At 44.0% G+C, this 16883-nt stretch overlaps 1 protein-coding gene across 6 annotated transcripts in view; it reads left to right on the plus strand.

The window, feature by feature from the left end:
• Window positions 1-16883, plus strand: part of ralgapa2 (Ral GTPase activating protein catalytic subunit alpha 2) — an 88513-nt gene that overhangs the window by 8196 nt on the left and 63434 nt on the right. For all 6 annotated transcript variants that reach the window (XM_076027536.1, XM_076027532.1, XM_076027533.1 and 3 more), the window contains exons 2-8: window positions 6419-6529; window positions 6763-6812; window positions 13699-13756; window positions 15502-15545; window positions 15694-15874; window positions 15989-16104; window positions 16617-16755. In XM_076027536.1, the coding sequence (XP_075883651.1) occupies window positions 6419-6529; window positions 6763-6812; window positions 13699-13756; window positions 15502-15545; window positions 15694-15874; window positions 15989-16104; window positions 16617-16755 (699 nt within the window). The remainder of the gene's footprint in view (window positions 1-6418; window positions 6530-6762; window positions 6813-13698; window positions 13757-15501; window positions 15546-15693; window positions 15875-15988; window positions 16105-16616; window positions 16756-16883) is intronic.

Below are 16883 nucleotides of genomic sequence, written 5' to 3' on the forward strand. Positions count from 1 at the left end.
CATTCTCTTTCTCTTTGTTTGCTTTGCTTCTTCTTCTTAAATGCGATCCCATCCCTTGGCAGTAATAGAATGTAACATTTTTGGTGCGTGTTTGTGATATGATCGCTTATCTCAAGACGTGTATTTTACAGTTTCTACACTGTTGTTTAAAAATTATTATTATTATTTTTATTTTATTTTTTTGTTAGGCAATGTTTCACGAAATGACCATAAATGCAGTTTTGCTTGGACAACCTTTGTTTGGCAAAACTAATTTTAGAGGAGTCTTTTTTAAGGGACGTCAAAGGAACATTAATGTTGAGTTATTTTGGCTTCCATGGACACTGCTGTTGTTTTTCTTTATTTGACAAATTAGGCCTAATTTTTATTATCTGAATGAGAAGAAATGGGGCAAACAAAACCATTTTGCTTTAAACTGCAGCCTGCAAAAACAGTCCACCGCAGCCCCGCCCTCTATCAGTCTAACAGTGGAGAGAAGGAATTCAGCAATTGGGTGTTTTTAAGGGTATATTGAGAAGAATTTGTAAAAAAAAAAAAAAAATTATCTGTTGGTTGGTTTCCTGTGCACTCTCATAATCTATATGCATTCTGCAGAGATATCAGCGCTGCTAAGTTAATGAAGCATCTGCAATTGCATGCTCAAATGAAGTATAAGTGCATTCTAGCTTGTTAGCATGCACTAGCATGCACTTATACTTCTATAAGATCACTCGATCTTCTATACCGCTGTATTTTAGATTTTGTGGCTGTCAAAATCCCAACATTGTCCGCAATACAAACAATATTCTCAACCAAATTGAGCAGCCATGCACCAAACAAATGTAACCCAAGTATCGCAAAGGGGTCTTGCTGCTTGAAGAGGTCAGACGTTGGCTCTTGGGCCACGACTCCTTCACACGGCACTGTGTGCCAATCCCCAATCTGTTGCACAGTCGGACCTCAGCGGCAATGGAGTCGTTCATACAGCTCAGCTCAATGAAGTCGCACGCAGTGAAATTGAAGACCTTTTTCCCACTGTAAGAACACTGGTGCGACTTACTTGAACACCTCTCCCATCGTATGCAACAGCCATCCTGAGGCCAATCGTAAGGGGGTCTGGATGGGGTTGTGGTGTATACAGCCAGCACACCTTCAATGAGTTACAGCTCCTGCTAGTTCACTTAAAGACTTCAATTGGCTCCCTGCTCCTCTACCTCCGGCCTTGCAGCGTGTTAATCATTCTTTATGAACGAGAGGTGTTTATTGCCTCCTCGTGTGTTGAAAACTTGATTTTACTCCCGGCGGACCGTTACGAGGAATATAAGTGTCTTATCAGCAGTGACGGAGGCAATGAATTGGCGCCCAGTCAGTCAGTTTACCACTGGCAGGGTGGCAAACGAGGACAATTTACTATTCTCAGCACGTGGGGTCATGTGATAGCCTTGCCCTCCTCAGCAGTACGCAGCAGATTTATCATTAAGCCGCTGCAATTATGGTCAACTATCAACTCTCCTGACTGGCCTCGTGTCACTAAGTGCACCACTAATAATTTGGGCACGAACATTTTAGTTTTCTGTCAGTAATAATTACACCGCTGTTTATGAACCCGCAGCATTTTTATTGGAACAGTCAAAAATTAGATCAGCTATCATTAGTTGTCATTGTCTGATATTAAGTTGTTCATATTCCAACTCCTTGGTCTTGCAGCTTTTCTCAAGGCTGCTTGATTAACTTCTGAACTCAAAACGTGACTAAACTCAAACTTATTATTACTAAATTCAGTAAATGCTGTCTGAAAATGGGTAATTTCAAATAAAGTCAGTCATGTTCATTCTTTTTTGTTCATGTCTCATATATTGAATACACACTGGATATTTGCATGGATATTTGCTGTAATTTGTTTAGTATGCTCACTCATAAGCAGTGCTGCATTAAAAGTTGATTCACAGCTAGAATGTGTCTTGTATTGTTTTGTTTTTTATTTTTTATTTTTTTTGGCAAATTAGGTTATTATGAAGCAGCACATAATTAGGGACTGAATCCCTACTCAACATCACTTGGTTTAAAGAATGGATTCAAAACCATATTGAAATGTGTGCGTAAAGGAAAGAAAGCGCACTTGATAATAAGTCTGATGTCTTTCCTCTGTATAAATCTGCTGCTCAGGAGTGATTCATAAGCTACCTCCCCCGAAATTTCCCTTGCAGTGCGTCGGCGCTCCAGATAGTCCTCTGCAGGGACCCTTAAAGGGCCCTCTGTGCCTGCTCTCACCCAACTGCCAAAGAAACATCATACCCCCCCCCCTTTTTTTTTTCCTTCCCTTGTTTCCTTTTGGCAAGGCTCTCGTGCACCTGCGCGAGTCTTGACAGTATGCAAATGAGTCTCTGCCCGATCAAAGGCCCGATTAAACCGCTTTCTGAGTCTGACGGGGCATATTAATGACTCTCCTTATGCAGCATGAATGGCTCGCGTTGTAAGTTTCCCAGAGGTTAAATATGGTTTGACACAACCTTTGATCGCTAAACGAAAGCCCTCATTACCAAAGTGCTGTGTGCTGATTAAGAACACGCAGCTCCAACTTACAATTGGGTAAATACACCAGAGGCTTTAGCCGAGCGCTTGACCTTCGCGACGCACCGGGCCCTACGCGGACGCCAATGTGTGCGCTTTCCTCGCCGCCCGCTGGACAAAATCTCGCTTTGCAGTTAATTAGAATAGCAAGCAACCGAAGAGGAGACTAATGAGTCGGTTAAAACTCTGACATTATGCTGCGCCTCTCTCACACGGATGGTGTGCTTAACTTGATGCGCACGGCAGCTGACGGGAGGCCACCGGTGGAGTTGCATAACACGGCAGTTTAGTCCACCTCTTAACCTTTGGCCCCAGTCCAGGGAGACACTCAGAGGCTTGCTGGCGTTATCTGTCTGACTTCTGTTGATTCATCTCTCCGGAAGTCAGAAAAAGGGAAATATCTTTCTATCTCGATTAGTTTTATATAGCTGTGTTTCCATGACCCCTAGAATTGCGCAAAACTTAAATATCGCAATAAAAAACGGGTAATGGAAACAACTAAACTTGGATAAACCTCTTAAAAATGGCTAAAAGGTTTTGATGCTCTCATGAGGTGGTTTTTCCAGAAGTATCCATATAGAGGTATATTGCAAAAAGTGTCATAGAAACACAATTTTTTTTTTAGAATGAAACTGCATTCTCCCCTTCTTAATAATCTTTTTTTTGGTTTTGCCCTTGCCCCATATTATTTTATAGTTAATTCATTTAATAGTTTCCACACTGCCATTTCCCATTGAGTTGAAACATCTGGTCTACTTTGACAGATAGCAGGAAGTTGAGCACAATGGACGACGGTGTCTTTCAACCCACGTTATGTTGCAGTTCTTCTGTTTGCCGTGCGTGCTGTATTTCTAACTCCTCTACTCTGAATCCAAAAAGAATTGGCAACAACTGGCCATTTGATAGCCCAGTCATGCACTTACTTGTTTGTATCTTTGCAGGATACAGCGTTATCACTTGGATTTCCAGTTTGCAAAAACATTCTGTAACACCATGTCTGTATTCCTCATACTTGAGAATCTGAACGTACCAAATCTGATAATACAAAAGGACATCGTACCAGAGAGACGTTTTTTTTTCCTGCGTGTGTGCTGTTAAATGTAGACTCCACAGAGTGAGCTGAACCAGCAGACATTGGAGAAATCAAGTGAATTATATTTGATTTAATTTCAGGAACGTCATTGACATAGATTCTAGTTTCATGTTGGGATAGTTTTTTTTTTTAATCATTTGAACAAAGAACATTTTAGTTCCCAGTCGGCAGGGTTATGCCCTCTCATGCATGTGCGTCAAATCAGAAGTTACAAACGTCAGCGACTTGCATCTGAGCCAGTAGGGCTGCATCCAGTAAGCCGACCAAATACATTGTCACACGACGGGTCTTTGATCATTTTACATACTGTACATCCTGAAGCCCACTGACTCCAGTGCTGTTGGGCTTTTGGAATGCACTCCATCTCCAAATCTGTGCAACTAGAGTTTGCTTTCAAATTGGGAAGATCCAAACCGCAGAGCAGGAACTCAAAGAAAGGACTGTTTACTCAGCCTGGGAGTGCACACAGCATTGCAGCTATGGTTCGTACTTGGTCAAACCAATCAAGTCTGCTGGGGTTGTCATCTTGTGTAACTCTACCTACCATGGAAGGAATTTTTTTTTCCACCTGTTTTCCACCTCATGGAATCTTGTTGTCATACTTTGACTACTAAGAAACATGATGAATGATTAACAAAGATATCCGACAGGGCTGGCGGACCTCGGGTCTTAAATCAGGCTCTTAATGAAATCTACTGGGCCAACCTAAAAGAGCATAAAGTATTGAAATACGTGGATCCGCCTGGATGGAAATTACACAGTTTAGTTTTCTCATAAACCATAAGTTTCCCTCCATTTAGATTCCATTATTTCACTTTTAGCAATGCAGTTGTAGCTCAATTTCTTTGATGAGTGTTTACTTAAAGCCTTCGGTCCACGGGTTTCAGTTCATTGCACATTTACCCGGAGGATGTCTACACAGGGCGTTCGCCACGGCAGAGCGGGTCATTTTCCCGGCTGCCTGCTGTTGACAGGCCAGCAGAGTGAGCTTGCAGATGAACCCCGGCGCAAACTTTTTTTGTTTTCCAACAACAACAACAACAAATGACTCTGTGGTGAATCTTTGTCAAGCTTTGGGCAAAACTAATGCCGTTTGTGTTTTTCGGGCAGCTCAAAAGATCTTTGCCACACTGTCGCTTCACCACTGCCATGAAGTCTTTGAATTAGTTGGTGTCTACCAGCAAACCCCCCCCCCCCCCCCGAAACAGCTCCAAGATCCGGCGGTCTGCAGTTCTGTGGCTTTCAACTGTTTGTTTTGCAGATTTTAACTAGGCTGCGGCTAAAAGCGAACGGCAGCAGTGCCTCTCGCTTGATCATCTCCTCGTGCCGCTTTATTATGGCCGCTCAAAACTCAGGGCAAGGATAAGTCATGGGAGCCTTTGCTGCATAATTCCAGCACTCCCCATGAGCTTTTGGGCGTGTGCCACTCTGCCATGTGGTGGAGGGAAAATTGTAACAGAAGGTGAACCTTAATTGGTGCAATTGTGCCAGGACTCCTCCTGGCCTTCATTTCAATCGACAGGCCCGGCCCATCTTATTACCACGGTTGTACAGCAAAGGAGCGGGGGGGGGGATGAGTCTCTTTGGTTTTTATCCAGCTGTTAGTCGGCTTCTGTCTCAACAGAACGCTGGACAATTCCCCAAATCAGTCCAGCTATTATTTTCCTGAAGGCATTAACACCAGCGCAGCCTGGTGGCGCGCCAGTCGAATCGGGTGCTTTGTATATCAAGGACGTGACTTCCCGCTCAACGGTGCGACCTTGAACGCAGGCTTTTTAATTCCGCCTTCTCTTTGCAGATCAGACAGCAGGGGATGTGTTGACATTTCTGCACTTACTCAGGGATTGAGAAATGGATCAGATTAGGAGGCTAAATTGTTTCCCAACGCCTCAGCAAAGCCGCTCATCATCCCGCCAGCGATTGCAGGTGAGCAGGCGGCGGCGGCGGCGGCGGCGGCGGCGGCGGCGGCGGCGGCGGCGGCGGCGGCGGCGGCGGCGCTGAGAAGGGGAAGTGAAGCAATTTGCCTCGAGGCCGAACTGATTTTCAGTTTGGACAGGAAGTGGAAAGTCATGCAGGCAGCCTTGATGTGCAACGTTGTCACGTTTTGGGTGTCGGAGAGACCGCAGACCGGGGAAGTACCTTTAACCAAATGCTGTCACTAAATGACCAGACCTGCATTTTTGACACAGAAGCAGATTTGATCTTTTGGGGTTAAAAGTGCAAAGAGGTTGAGCCCAGAAATGCTGTTCATAAGAGAAAAATGTTTGTTCGGGCTTTATCGAGACATCCTTTCACTTTTCAGGGTCCTTTTAAGCGAGACTGACTTTTTCAGCTCAGCTCAGCCTTTTTACGTCACATGTCGAGCAGTCATGTCATATCCTGCTTGGTGGAAATGGGCCAAAAGTCACTATATAATATGAAAGCTAGCAGCTATCATCCCCAGTTAGAGGCTGGGCCAATCACAAGGGTGATAAGCTGTTCCAAGGCGGAGTCACTGGTGCAGCAGGAAGAGGAGTGAGTGAAAGGCTTGTTTCGTAGGAGTTTTTTTGTAGGAGTCACGGCTGGTTTGGTTACCTTTCTGTGGACTGACATGGCTTGCAATTATTAACATGTGAATGATTTTGTTTCATTTATTTCTCAGACAATTTGAAATGATGTGCAAATAAACAATTTTCCAAAATCACAAACTGTCGTGTTTTTTATGAACCTGTTGGATGTCCTTGTAGTTTTCCTGTCGTTCAAAGAGTAATTTCTGTTTTCTTTTTCCGTTCACAGATATCATTGATAAGAGTGAACTGAAGGGATTCTTTGAGACCAACTGCTCTCAGATTTATTTTATCTTCTATGAAAGTTTTATGACACTGGAAAGCAACTTAAAACAGAAAGGTAAGCGCTGTTCAATGGATAATGTTTATGAATATTTGAGTTTGAATCATGTCCCAGACCGTGTTGAGGGTAGAGATAAATTCCCAATGGGAGTGTGCTGCAACGGCTACACATGTTCCTTCGAATATATGTTCCCGATATAGCTTTTATTATTGCTGCAATATTGATGAGGCTAATGTAGTGTAGCCCCAGGCTGTGGGTTAAAAAGCCAATGTGCTGTCCTGTCATTTCAGGGAATAAATCTCAGAGGGAGGAGCTGGACTCTATCCTCTTTATTTTTGAAGTAAGTAAAACCGTCTTTTATTCCCGTAATACTGCCCCCCTGTTTCCACTGAGAGCTTTTCCATGGTGACACACTGCAGCTCCGCCCACCCCCTTGGATTACATTTTTCACTCTGCTTTGTATCTTATTTGTGGTGAGACTTCCTGTTTATCACCTGTGTGCGTATAGTATTGTCTCCACACCCCCTCCCTCCTTCTTCATGTCAAATGGCCACTCTAAAGGGCCTCACCTTGTTTCCCTCGAGTGCACTGGCTGCATTTCCAATGCAAACGTTCAGCCCCATGGTTGCATTTGTACAAAGCACGGCTGCGGCGACTGCAGCAGATAAAAAAAAAACAAAAAACAAAACCACGTTGGGCAGTTAGTTTGTTCCTTTTTGTACACTCTTCAATCCCCCCCCCAACCCGCCAGCCTGGAGCTCTGGGACGTTCCTTGCATTATAGCTAACATAATTAAGCCATTTTGAGTAGAGTGTACACTTTCCAGGCCCACTGGGCAATTTATTTGTTTACAGCAGCAGCACTCTGCCCCGCGCTGCCGTTGTTTGCCTTCAGATATGGATGCTTATCGCATACGGCCGCTCTTCCGCTGTCTGCCACTCGCATCGCCCATCCCTGCTTTATGCATCGATTCGCCGCCCGGCCACGTATAGCCGCAATCCGGCGAGCCCACCTGTAAATAAAGGCCAGATTCACGCCTGTTACATATTTATGGAGTCGCCGTTTCAAAAACGTAACATTGAAAGCAGCTTAACCCCTCATTTGTCCCCTTTTAGCCCCAGTCTGTGATGACGCGCGCTTTTTGCTCCGTGCGCTGAGCAGATAAGCTGGCGTTAAGTGGAGTGTACGGGACAGATACAGGGCGGCTTTGATCCGCAGCTCAGGCGCAGCACTCGGACTTCCTCTTCACTTGGCGGTGGAATATACGCAGGGCGGGAATGTATCACTGAACGCATGTGTTGTCGCACACATTGCGCCCCAGGTCTGAGTCACGTGAGGAGGGGCGTTTAGTTACGTAAGACTGGTATGTGACTACGGTGGTTATAGGTCACTAGTGTAGTAGTGTATTGGTAAGAAGATTATGTTGATTTGATTCATTTCTAATTAATTTATGATATATTATTAGGAGTAAAGAAAGTCGGAGAAAGAAAGAAAGTGTTAAGAAGTTTCCTTAACAAAAAAAGAGGGCACATTAAGGGACGTAGACAACGGAGCTCCTCGTGATTTGCCTTCAAATTTAGTTTTGTCTCCAGTGGATTTTTCAGTCCGCCCATAAAGAGGTGCATTGCCTTTATTTATGTCAACAGTGTATGACCCCTGATACGACGTCTGTTTTGAGTAGAGGATATCTGGAGGGGGTTGGTAATATTTTGACCTCCCTCAAGCCCCTTTAAACCGTGCCAGTCCCGCCTCCCCACCCCCATCAGCAGCCGTCACTCTCTTCTCAGAGATTTTCTTTGTTTCTGCTGCCACCAACACGTCCATCAGGACAGCAGGTGATGCACTCCAAAAGCACAGAAACCCCAAAACGCATACACACAAAATGTTCTCACGACAGCGATATAAGCTGTGGCCTATTTAACATTGCAGACAACGCTGTTATAATAACAATAATAATGATGATAATAATAATAATAATAATAATAATAATAATAATAATAATAATAATAGTAGCATGCCCCTGCGTTAATACCTTGTACTAAAGCCATTGATCTGAAAGGACATCTTCTCTGTTTTATTTTCATTTTTCCCTTTGTGAAAATAATAAGTCATATGCAGAATATGCGGTAGCTCTATGCACACAAAATCATCAGAGGCAATAATTGTTTTCAGCAGTTGTGTAACCAGTTCCGTGGGTCTTGGTGGCAAGTCCAAGTAATTCTAAGTTAAATACACTCCAGTGTAGTGTTGTTTGGCCATTAGCCAGTAATAGAAACACATTGAATTTTTCTGGCCTTAAAGTCCTCTATCTTTACAGCTTTAGCACTGTCTTCCCATAATACATGGCTGCATCCTGTCAATTAACTCCCCAGAAGTTGGAGAAATCTACCCTTCTACTTGCTTTTTTGTGTGTGCTAAAACATGCATCTCTGGGAAAGCAGCCCCATGTCATAATATACAGATATAGATATATAGATACATCTCCCAGGTTTCGGGGAGGGGTTGACAATTTTGGCCCCTATGACTAAAAATTGGAAGTCTCGGCTGATATATGGGGAACAAAATATATGGGAACCTTCAGGGACTCCAGTTTACTCTGCGTGTGACTGATCTGAAAGCAGTGGTGACCCCGGGGTTGTGGGACAGGTTAAGGGACAGCTCTGGAAGCAAAACACGGCCAAGGATGTGGAGGTCGTGTCCACTTTCTGTCCAGGACGTGACCTCGTTCTGACCTGAAGTCTGTCATCCGGACCTGAGTCAGCTGTCTGACTTTTGAAACAACAACAAACCTCCTCTAGCATCCCGACATAAAAACATGACATTGAATAGTTTGATGATTTTTTTTCCTAAAAAGAAACAATAGCTTTTAGAAACATATATAGTTTAAAAATTACATAAAATGTCAAGGTTGCAGTGCTGCCATTTCTCTGGCACACTGTTCAAGAGGACATAGCCTTGGTGTTCCGTTACATTTGCGGATGGTAAAAATCAGATGAACCCATAGACGGCCGTCTTTGTTTGTGGGAGTGTTTGTCAGAAGTCGCTCTAAAAATATTCTCCATCCATTTAGATCCCATTGTCTAACTGCATCATAGTCGATGTCCTCTGACTTCACTAGACAAGCTCGTGTGACCTCAACCTAGTGCTTCCTTTTTATAAATGTGTGGGTCTCCGTTGGGTTTCAGACGTCAGACAGAGTGACTGTCGGAGATGAGTCAGGCACTGTTACTGTGCTCTGGAACTGGGGTCAGATTCAGACTTGGATATGTAACATTTCTTGTCATTCATTTTGAAAAATGTATGAATAAATGTCTTTATTTTGAAGCCAAAAAACAAGTGCTGAGGTCCATAGTTGTTGATGATTCCTGCTAAAACAAACTGATACGTTGTTGAATAGACAGGTTTGGAAGGGAACATGATGGCCATGATGTGGTCTTAGTGAGGCCTGAGGGCATTGTCATCATACTGGGAGAGGTATCAATGAGGTGTCTGTGTCCTTTTGTGGCCTCACAGAGAGCTGGTTTTGAGAACAAAGCAAGCAAGAGGAGCAAAGGGTGGACTTCATCAATTCATATTCATTGACAGTAAAAAAAAATAAAAATAAAATAAAAATAAATCACCTGCTATAGATAAAATCAAGAACATGTTCTGTTCATAAACTGGTTTCTAGAGTTTTTTTTTTTTACTTTACTTTTCTTTTTTATTATTATTATTTCATTTTATTTCTCTACGTAATCTATCTATTGCTATATGCAAGCAATGGTAGAGATTTTTTTCCAAATAGAATGCAACTTTAAAATACAATAAATTTTTAATGCAATAAGGGCGAGTCAGTGACGGCCGAGGCTTTCTTATGGCGCAAGGGGCACACAGTGCTTGACACCTGCCAGTGCACAGCAACAACACACAATGTGCCACACTGCTTACCTATCACCAAAGCCAGGAACAAAGTTAATCCTTCAGTACCATTGCCCTTCTTGTAAAAAGCAACATGAAACCAGTTCCGATAAGACTGCGGTCACTGCAGCATACACATTGTAGCCGGCATACTTTTCACGCTTGCAGTTGCAGCAGTTCTGCTGTCTGATAAGGTTAAAAGCTTAACTTTAGTTACGTATTCTTCCGATGGCCGTAACTGCACCCACATTCATTCAGCAAACCTTTTCATGAAGTCCTAGGATAGGAGCTGAAAACATCAGCATTGGCAGAGCAGCAAAGCAACGGTTCACTGGAAATAGTTTTGTTGTACTCTGCTGCCCCCTACTGGCAAAAGAGAGAGAACAAATAAAAGGTCTTGCAAATTTCACGTTCATTTGGAGAATTCACTCCAAAATGATAACAAAAAAAAATCAGTTTACAATATAGTCTTGGTTAAAGAGTCGTTGCCAGAATACATTTTGAGAGGGATCTTAGTTTAACAAAAGCCACTAAGACTCTTTCCGGTGAGGAAAAGATAGGAGCAGGTGCAGACATTTGGTTACCATGTAAATAAGCAGCCTGGTTGTGCCCACAATTTACAAAGCATTTTAAACAAATTGGGTGTGCCACTGAAACCTGGCTCTCGCCATTGTCTCGTTCCTCTTGCCACCTCAAGTGTCTGCTGGAAGTTCTCAGAGGGCCAACTTGCCAAGGTGCTGCTGCTCCGAGTCATTTTTTACAAGAACATCTCGTCTTAGTGAGCTGGAGCCGTGCGTCTCCGGTGTCTTTGTGTCTCCCCCAGACTTCATTGTCCCCAGAGCGTATAATCATCTCCGAGAATTATGCAAATGACCACATTCTTTCCCTCCTGGGATTTGCGCCCGCCGCCGCCGCTGTCAAAAAGCCCTTGTCGAGCGACTGCCCGGCGAAGTGTATTCTGCTCCATGTTCGGGCCCTGCGACTGGAAATCTAAGTGCGGATCATGTAAATGTGTCAAGGCTGCAGTCGCACCAAAGTAATGCCTCCATCTTTATGCTGGAGTACGGCTGCAGATTAGAGCGACTCCGCCTGTGCCGTCGGTCCGGCCGACTCGGCGTTCGTCTCTCACCGCCGCGTAAATTCCTCATTGTTGCAGCATTCCAGCTCGGCAGGGAGTCTTTCTGCGCCGGGCTTCTCCATCTCATTCAAGCTCTCCCCATCCTGGCGCTCTGCGAGGGGAGAGAATCATGGTGTTATTGTGTCTAGTTACACTTACACACACACACACACGGTGGGGGCGCGTGCACGTCGAAAGAAAGGCTTAGGCGGGCCACCCCCGCCGTGCTGCCGCAGAGAATAATGCGTGCCGCCCCAAGGAGACAGAGAGTGAAGGAGGCCAGAGGAGAGACGCAATAATCTCATGCGGGATCAATAGCGAGGTGCCTGTACATCTCATCACGTCCGCGGATCAGAGAGGAATTGAACGGGGCCGCTCGTCGGCAGGCCGGGCCTCCCCTCTCTCCTTTTTTTTAAGTGACGTGCGTCGCTTCGGCATCCCGGCTGTCACCGATAATGACGGGGATTAAGCCCCAGAGGACACGGGAGGAAAGTTAAAACTTGGAGGAGGGGGAGGGGCGGGCGAAGGAGAGGAGATGGCTTGTTGACAAACGGCGACGCTCAATCACGAGGCGACTCCTGGAGCCGCTGCCGCCGCTGCTCTGGCCACATCGAGTGGTGGAATTTATTAGTCATCTTTTTTTTTTTTTTTTTTTTTAAAGCTTTTGAGTCAGTTCTGTTCAACCAATACGATCACAATGCGATTTTTTAGATCTTAATCTTTTATGTGTTTCTCCAGAAGGCCCAATCTCAAACTCCTCAGAAATGGTCCATTCTTTCCATCTTCTCACTTGCTTCTTAGCTCATGTGTATGACAACATACATTTCTGGAAATCCCCCTTCTGTGATGTCACAAAGGGTCTGTGACGACACCATGTGTTTTTTTGTTTCTTGTTTTTCTCTGGCCTATGAAACTGCAACTGCCAACGAATAAGTAGAAGGTCCAACAAAGCATTTTAGCATGAATTGAAAACCAAACCTTTTTTTTTTTTTTTTTGCAGGAGGTTGTAAACAGAAGGCTAAATATGCCATCATATGTTTATGCCTCCTACCATGTTCTGCTCTCCTACCCTCGCCCCGATCTCTCGCCCTGCGGTGAAGATGAGCTTTTCATCTCGCCGAGCCGGAGTTGCTTGTCCGCTCGAGTGCGGAACACCTAAAGCTGTGAAGGACAGACTTGACCTCGGCGTCGCAATCATGAAGTCTCATTGGGTCAGCGATTAGGATTTGATTAGAGCGAGCCGGGGCCAGAAGTAGCTCACAGAGCAGCGGTTATTAACCGCCCAGTCGTGGACACAATCATGCATCTCTGCCCACCTCCGCCCCACCCCTCCGCGGGGACCTAGTTAACCTGTGGCTGCATCCAGGAATAATGATAGGCTGCCGAAAGGTTAGGGTGCACTAATTGAGTTCTTAAGCGGTTGCCGGAGAGGTGATGACATTTCTCTGTGCCTTCCTGTGTTGCCGGGAATTGCCGACACGCGGAGGCCAAGTGGGGAGGAAAGGTCATGGACGCGGCCTCTCTGGCGCGCATGCTGCTCCTCCCTGTGATAACTACCCAAACAAAGGTGGAGCTTAAAATGAATTAGAAATACGGCAAGAAGCAATTGTTTCCTTTACTGCTCATTTTGTTTGATGGTTTAATGATTTATTGTGTAAATATCTATATGTGACCTCTATAACTGTAAATTATAGTTCTGGCATTTTTACAAATCATTAATTGTAACAGGAAGAAGAAATCTGTGGTACCCAGAGCTCACAAGAGTGTGGCAACCAGAGTTATGTAGTTCTACATAGATCTGTAGGCTCCTCGTCCTTAAGTCAATTAATAACTTGTCTTCATCTGATCCAACCAAAATCCTATTGGCCAAAAAAATACGTTTGTTAATTCCATGAGATATAAAACACCATATAAATAGCCTTCTAGGATTAATCTTTCATTATAAGTCAGTTCAGTGGTGGCCTAGAAGCTGGGGAAGAGCTCATAATCGAAAAGTTGTTGGATTGAATCCCTGGACCAAGGACCCTGCTCCTTGATTATACATTTGAAGTTACTTATGACCACAATGGGACAAATGCAGAGATCCAAGTTCCACCAAGGGGATCAAAAAAGTTGCTTGTTGAGAACCTACAGCATCTTCCAGGCTATCGACATTGTTGTAATGTTGAATTGTTTATTGTCAAAAACTAATTCTATTTTTTTCCTTCATCAGAAAATTCTACAACATCTACCTGAGAAAATCTACAACAGATGGCAGTTTCACAGTATAGGTATGTTGTTGTGTTTTTTTTATTGCTCACTTCTTCTTTGTTTTGAAGCCTTGCATGATTGGTGCTCCTCCCGTGTCTCTGACCTCTGTTAATATACCATGGCACCAAGAAATGTCACCAGAATCATGCCCACTTCCTCCATAATGGAGAGAAAATAATTAGCTGGAGAAGGGGGGAAAGAATTGGAAATGCAAATTGGCACCAGATCTAAAATGCAAATGAGTAATTGAATTGTTCTGGCATGATTTTTAGTCGCACGCAGAAAAAAAAAAGCAAGACTCTTGACAGAGCGTGAAGCAGTCACCCCAATTACGGGAGCTGCATGTGAGCCAAGATGGTGCCGAGATAATAAAGTGCTGTGATGTATGCCCCGTCAATTTATCATGCCTCAACTTGCACTTAGGTGTGAATAAATGTTAGCTTTCAAAAGCATTCACAGGTTACAGGATAAGTATGTGACTTTTGGAGGAAATTTCAGAATGTGTTGACATCACCTGGGAGCAGTTGGTTGTGTAGCACCGGGGGGAGGATGCTGCAGAAGAGTGAAGCAAGTTCCTCTTGGCTGCAGCTAAAATGTATTGCGATCAAAACGCAAAATCGGTTTACGCTGGATTATTAAAGACTAATCTTAACTTCACATCCAGATGAGACACAGCCAGACCAGCCCACAGCAGCCTGAATGAATAAATGAATGAATGAATAAATGATTGTTTTATTTCATATGAATGACAGACATACAAGAGAAAAGGATGGGTAAGAAGCCAAGGCTTATGGTAAACCTGCCCCTTGCGACTCCTACATTTACAATCAATCATGGTGTTACAGACAAGATCATTAGGCTACATTGCATGTTATACAGAGACCAATTTGGAACATAATTAAGTACGCAAGCATAATTAAACAAAAAAGTCAGTAGAGTAGGATTTCCTTGCAGAAATTCAAACATGCGTATCATATTTCATGAGAAATAAGGAATAGCTTACAATAGCTTTTGAAAGCAGATAGACAAGGAAACAGTAATGGTCGAGAAATCATTGGTAACTTAGACAATGTATATATTAACTGAGCATATGGTAGTTTAAGTCTACATGGAAACATTCCCCTTCATGCAAGTATGTCCATGACAAAAAAAAACACACAAGGCTTTAAAGCCACATGAACACATCATAACCCACAATACCAAAAACCCTTCTTACCCAAAGACCCTCTGCCTGCCATTATGGATCCAAGATTTGCCCTTCATACCCATCCAGTTTAGCTTTTAAACTTTTTTTTTGAAATGATAAATATTATTGTTTTTTTTTAATCTCATCTGGTCGTCCATTCCAGAGTTGCACTCCCTTAACTGAAACACACTCACTCGCCGAGCGGACAGTGGAGATGGGAGCTGTCTGTCGGCTGTCGAGAGCGTGCCGTCACATACGCACGCACACGTCTCCGACACCCAGGGTATTTAGCAATCAGAGGAGTGTCTCATTTGATTACAGTGGAACCAGATTGCCGTCGTGAATGCGCGTCGCTGCCGACCGATGTTAATTTTCATCAGGGAGCCGTGAAGCTTCTCCTCCCTCTCCGCCAGGTTGTCTCAGCCACTCGTCAAAGTCAATTTAGCCTCACTGGATGTGACAGGCAGACCCGCCCCCGTCGCCTCCCTCTCTTGTCATGCCTCTGGTTCCGGTGTGTGAAACCTCCGTTCAACATTTGGATTGACAATCTTTGACTTACCCCCCCCCGTCTGTTTCCAGGTTCTATTCTGAAAAAGCTTTTACACACTGGAAATTCATTCAAAGTAAGTGCTTTTTGTTGTTAATTTGCAAAATCTGCCTTCAAAGACGTCCAAACCCTCCGTAGAATAAATTCTAATATTTCTGTGTCAGGTCACCTTAACTTTTGCTCTCCTGTGCATTCATAATGATATGGCGCCCCCTCTTGTCCAGATACGCTGTGAGGGGATCCGCCTCTTCCTGCTGTGGCTGCAGGCGCTGAGGGACAACTGTGCTGAGGAGCAGTTCCTCATCTTTGCCTGTCTGGTCCCAGGATTCCCTGCTGTGCCCTCCACCAGAGGGCCCTGTACCCTTGACACCATCATTTACAACCCTTTCGCCACTCCCTCTGACGGTACTTGGCTTTTAATTTGACCAATGCTTCGGATTCGGAGACGTTCACAGTCAGAGAGGTCGTATCAATTGCAAATTCTGTTTGCTGTAATGCTTTTGTGTGTGTCTGGTGCAGCCAAGGTGGTTCCTGAGGAGATCACTCCGCTGGTGCCAGCTGTGGCTGGAGAGAAGGTAGCAGATGACCAGACCTGTTTCATCCTTGAAACCCTCCTCAAATATATGGTCATCCAGGTGAGTGTGAACAACGGCAGTAGAAAAATGACCACCCAAGTTTTGCAGTAGTCAGCAAGCCTGTGTGCTTAATGTTGTCAAAGAACCTCAAGTTTGTTTTAATGAATTGATTTGGAGTAAATTGTGGCTTTTTCCTTCATCCTTTGCATTTTCTGACTACTTTCAGTCTTGGTTGTGTTAAAAAATGCAAAACAAAAAAAAGACATCTTCATAATTGGAGTGAAAGGTCCGTTTCTCAAGAAAGGAAAAATATTGTAACAGACTCTTATAATCACTTGCTGTGATCTATATTAAGCTGGTCTCAGGATTGTTTGCAAATCCTTGAATTTCACAACTGCGGGGGGGAAATAAATAAATAAAGCAGGTATCAGTCTTGCAGTCCAAATCTCTTAATCTTTCCCTCTCAAGATTTACCATGAGCATCTCCTCCCCCTACCCCCAAACTGTTGTGTTGCAAACAATGAACGGTTGGAAGCGACTGACCTTGTCTGCCTTTGTTGCCTCACTGCCAGGCCTCCAGTTTAGAATGGAGGAACAAAGAGATCCAGGACACAGGCTTCAGGTTTCTCTTCAGCCTTTTCAAGAAGTACTACCTTCCACATCTCTTCCCCTCTTTCACCAAGCATACAAATCTCTACAAGCCTTTATTAGGTAAGATGATGAGATGGTGTGGTGTCATTATTCATAGAAATTCCTCTACTGCCGACGCAAGCGAACCCTTTTTTATTTGTTTTATTTACATCACGGCTAAGCACAAAACAGCATCTTTATCGTGTTGG

Source organism: Nelusetta ayraudi, unplaced genomic scaffold, assembly GCF_046127955.1.
Source record: "Nelusetta ayraudi isolate G7.1 ecotype Tasmania unplaced genomic scaffold, CSIRO-AGI_Nayr_v1 ptg000021l, whole genome shotgun sequence".
NCBI lineage: Eukaryota > Metazoa > Chordata > Actinopteri > Tetraodontiformes > Monacanthidae > Nelusetta > Nelusetta ayraudi.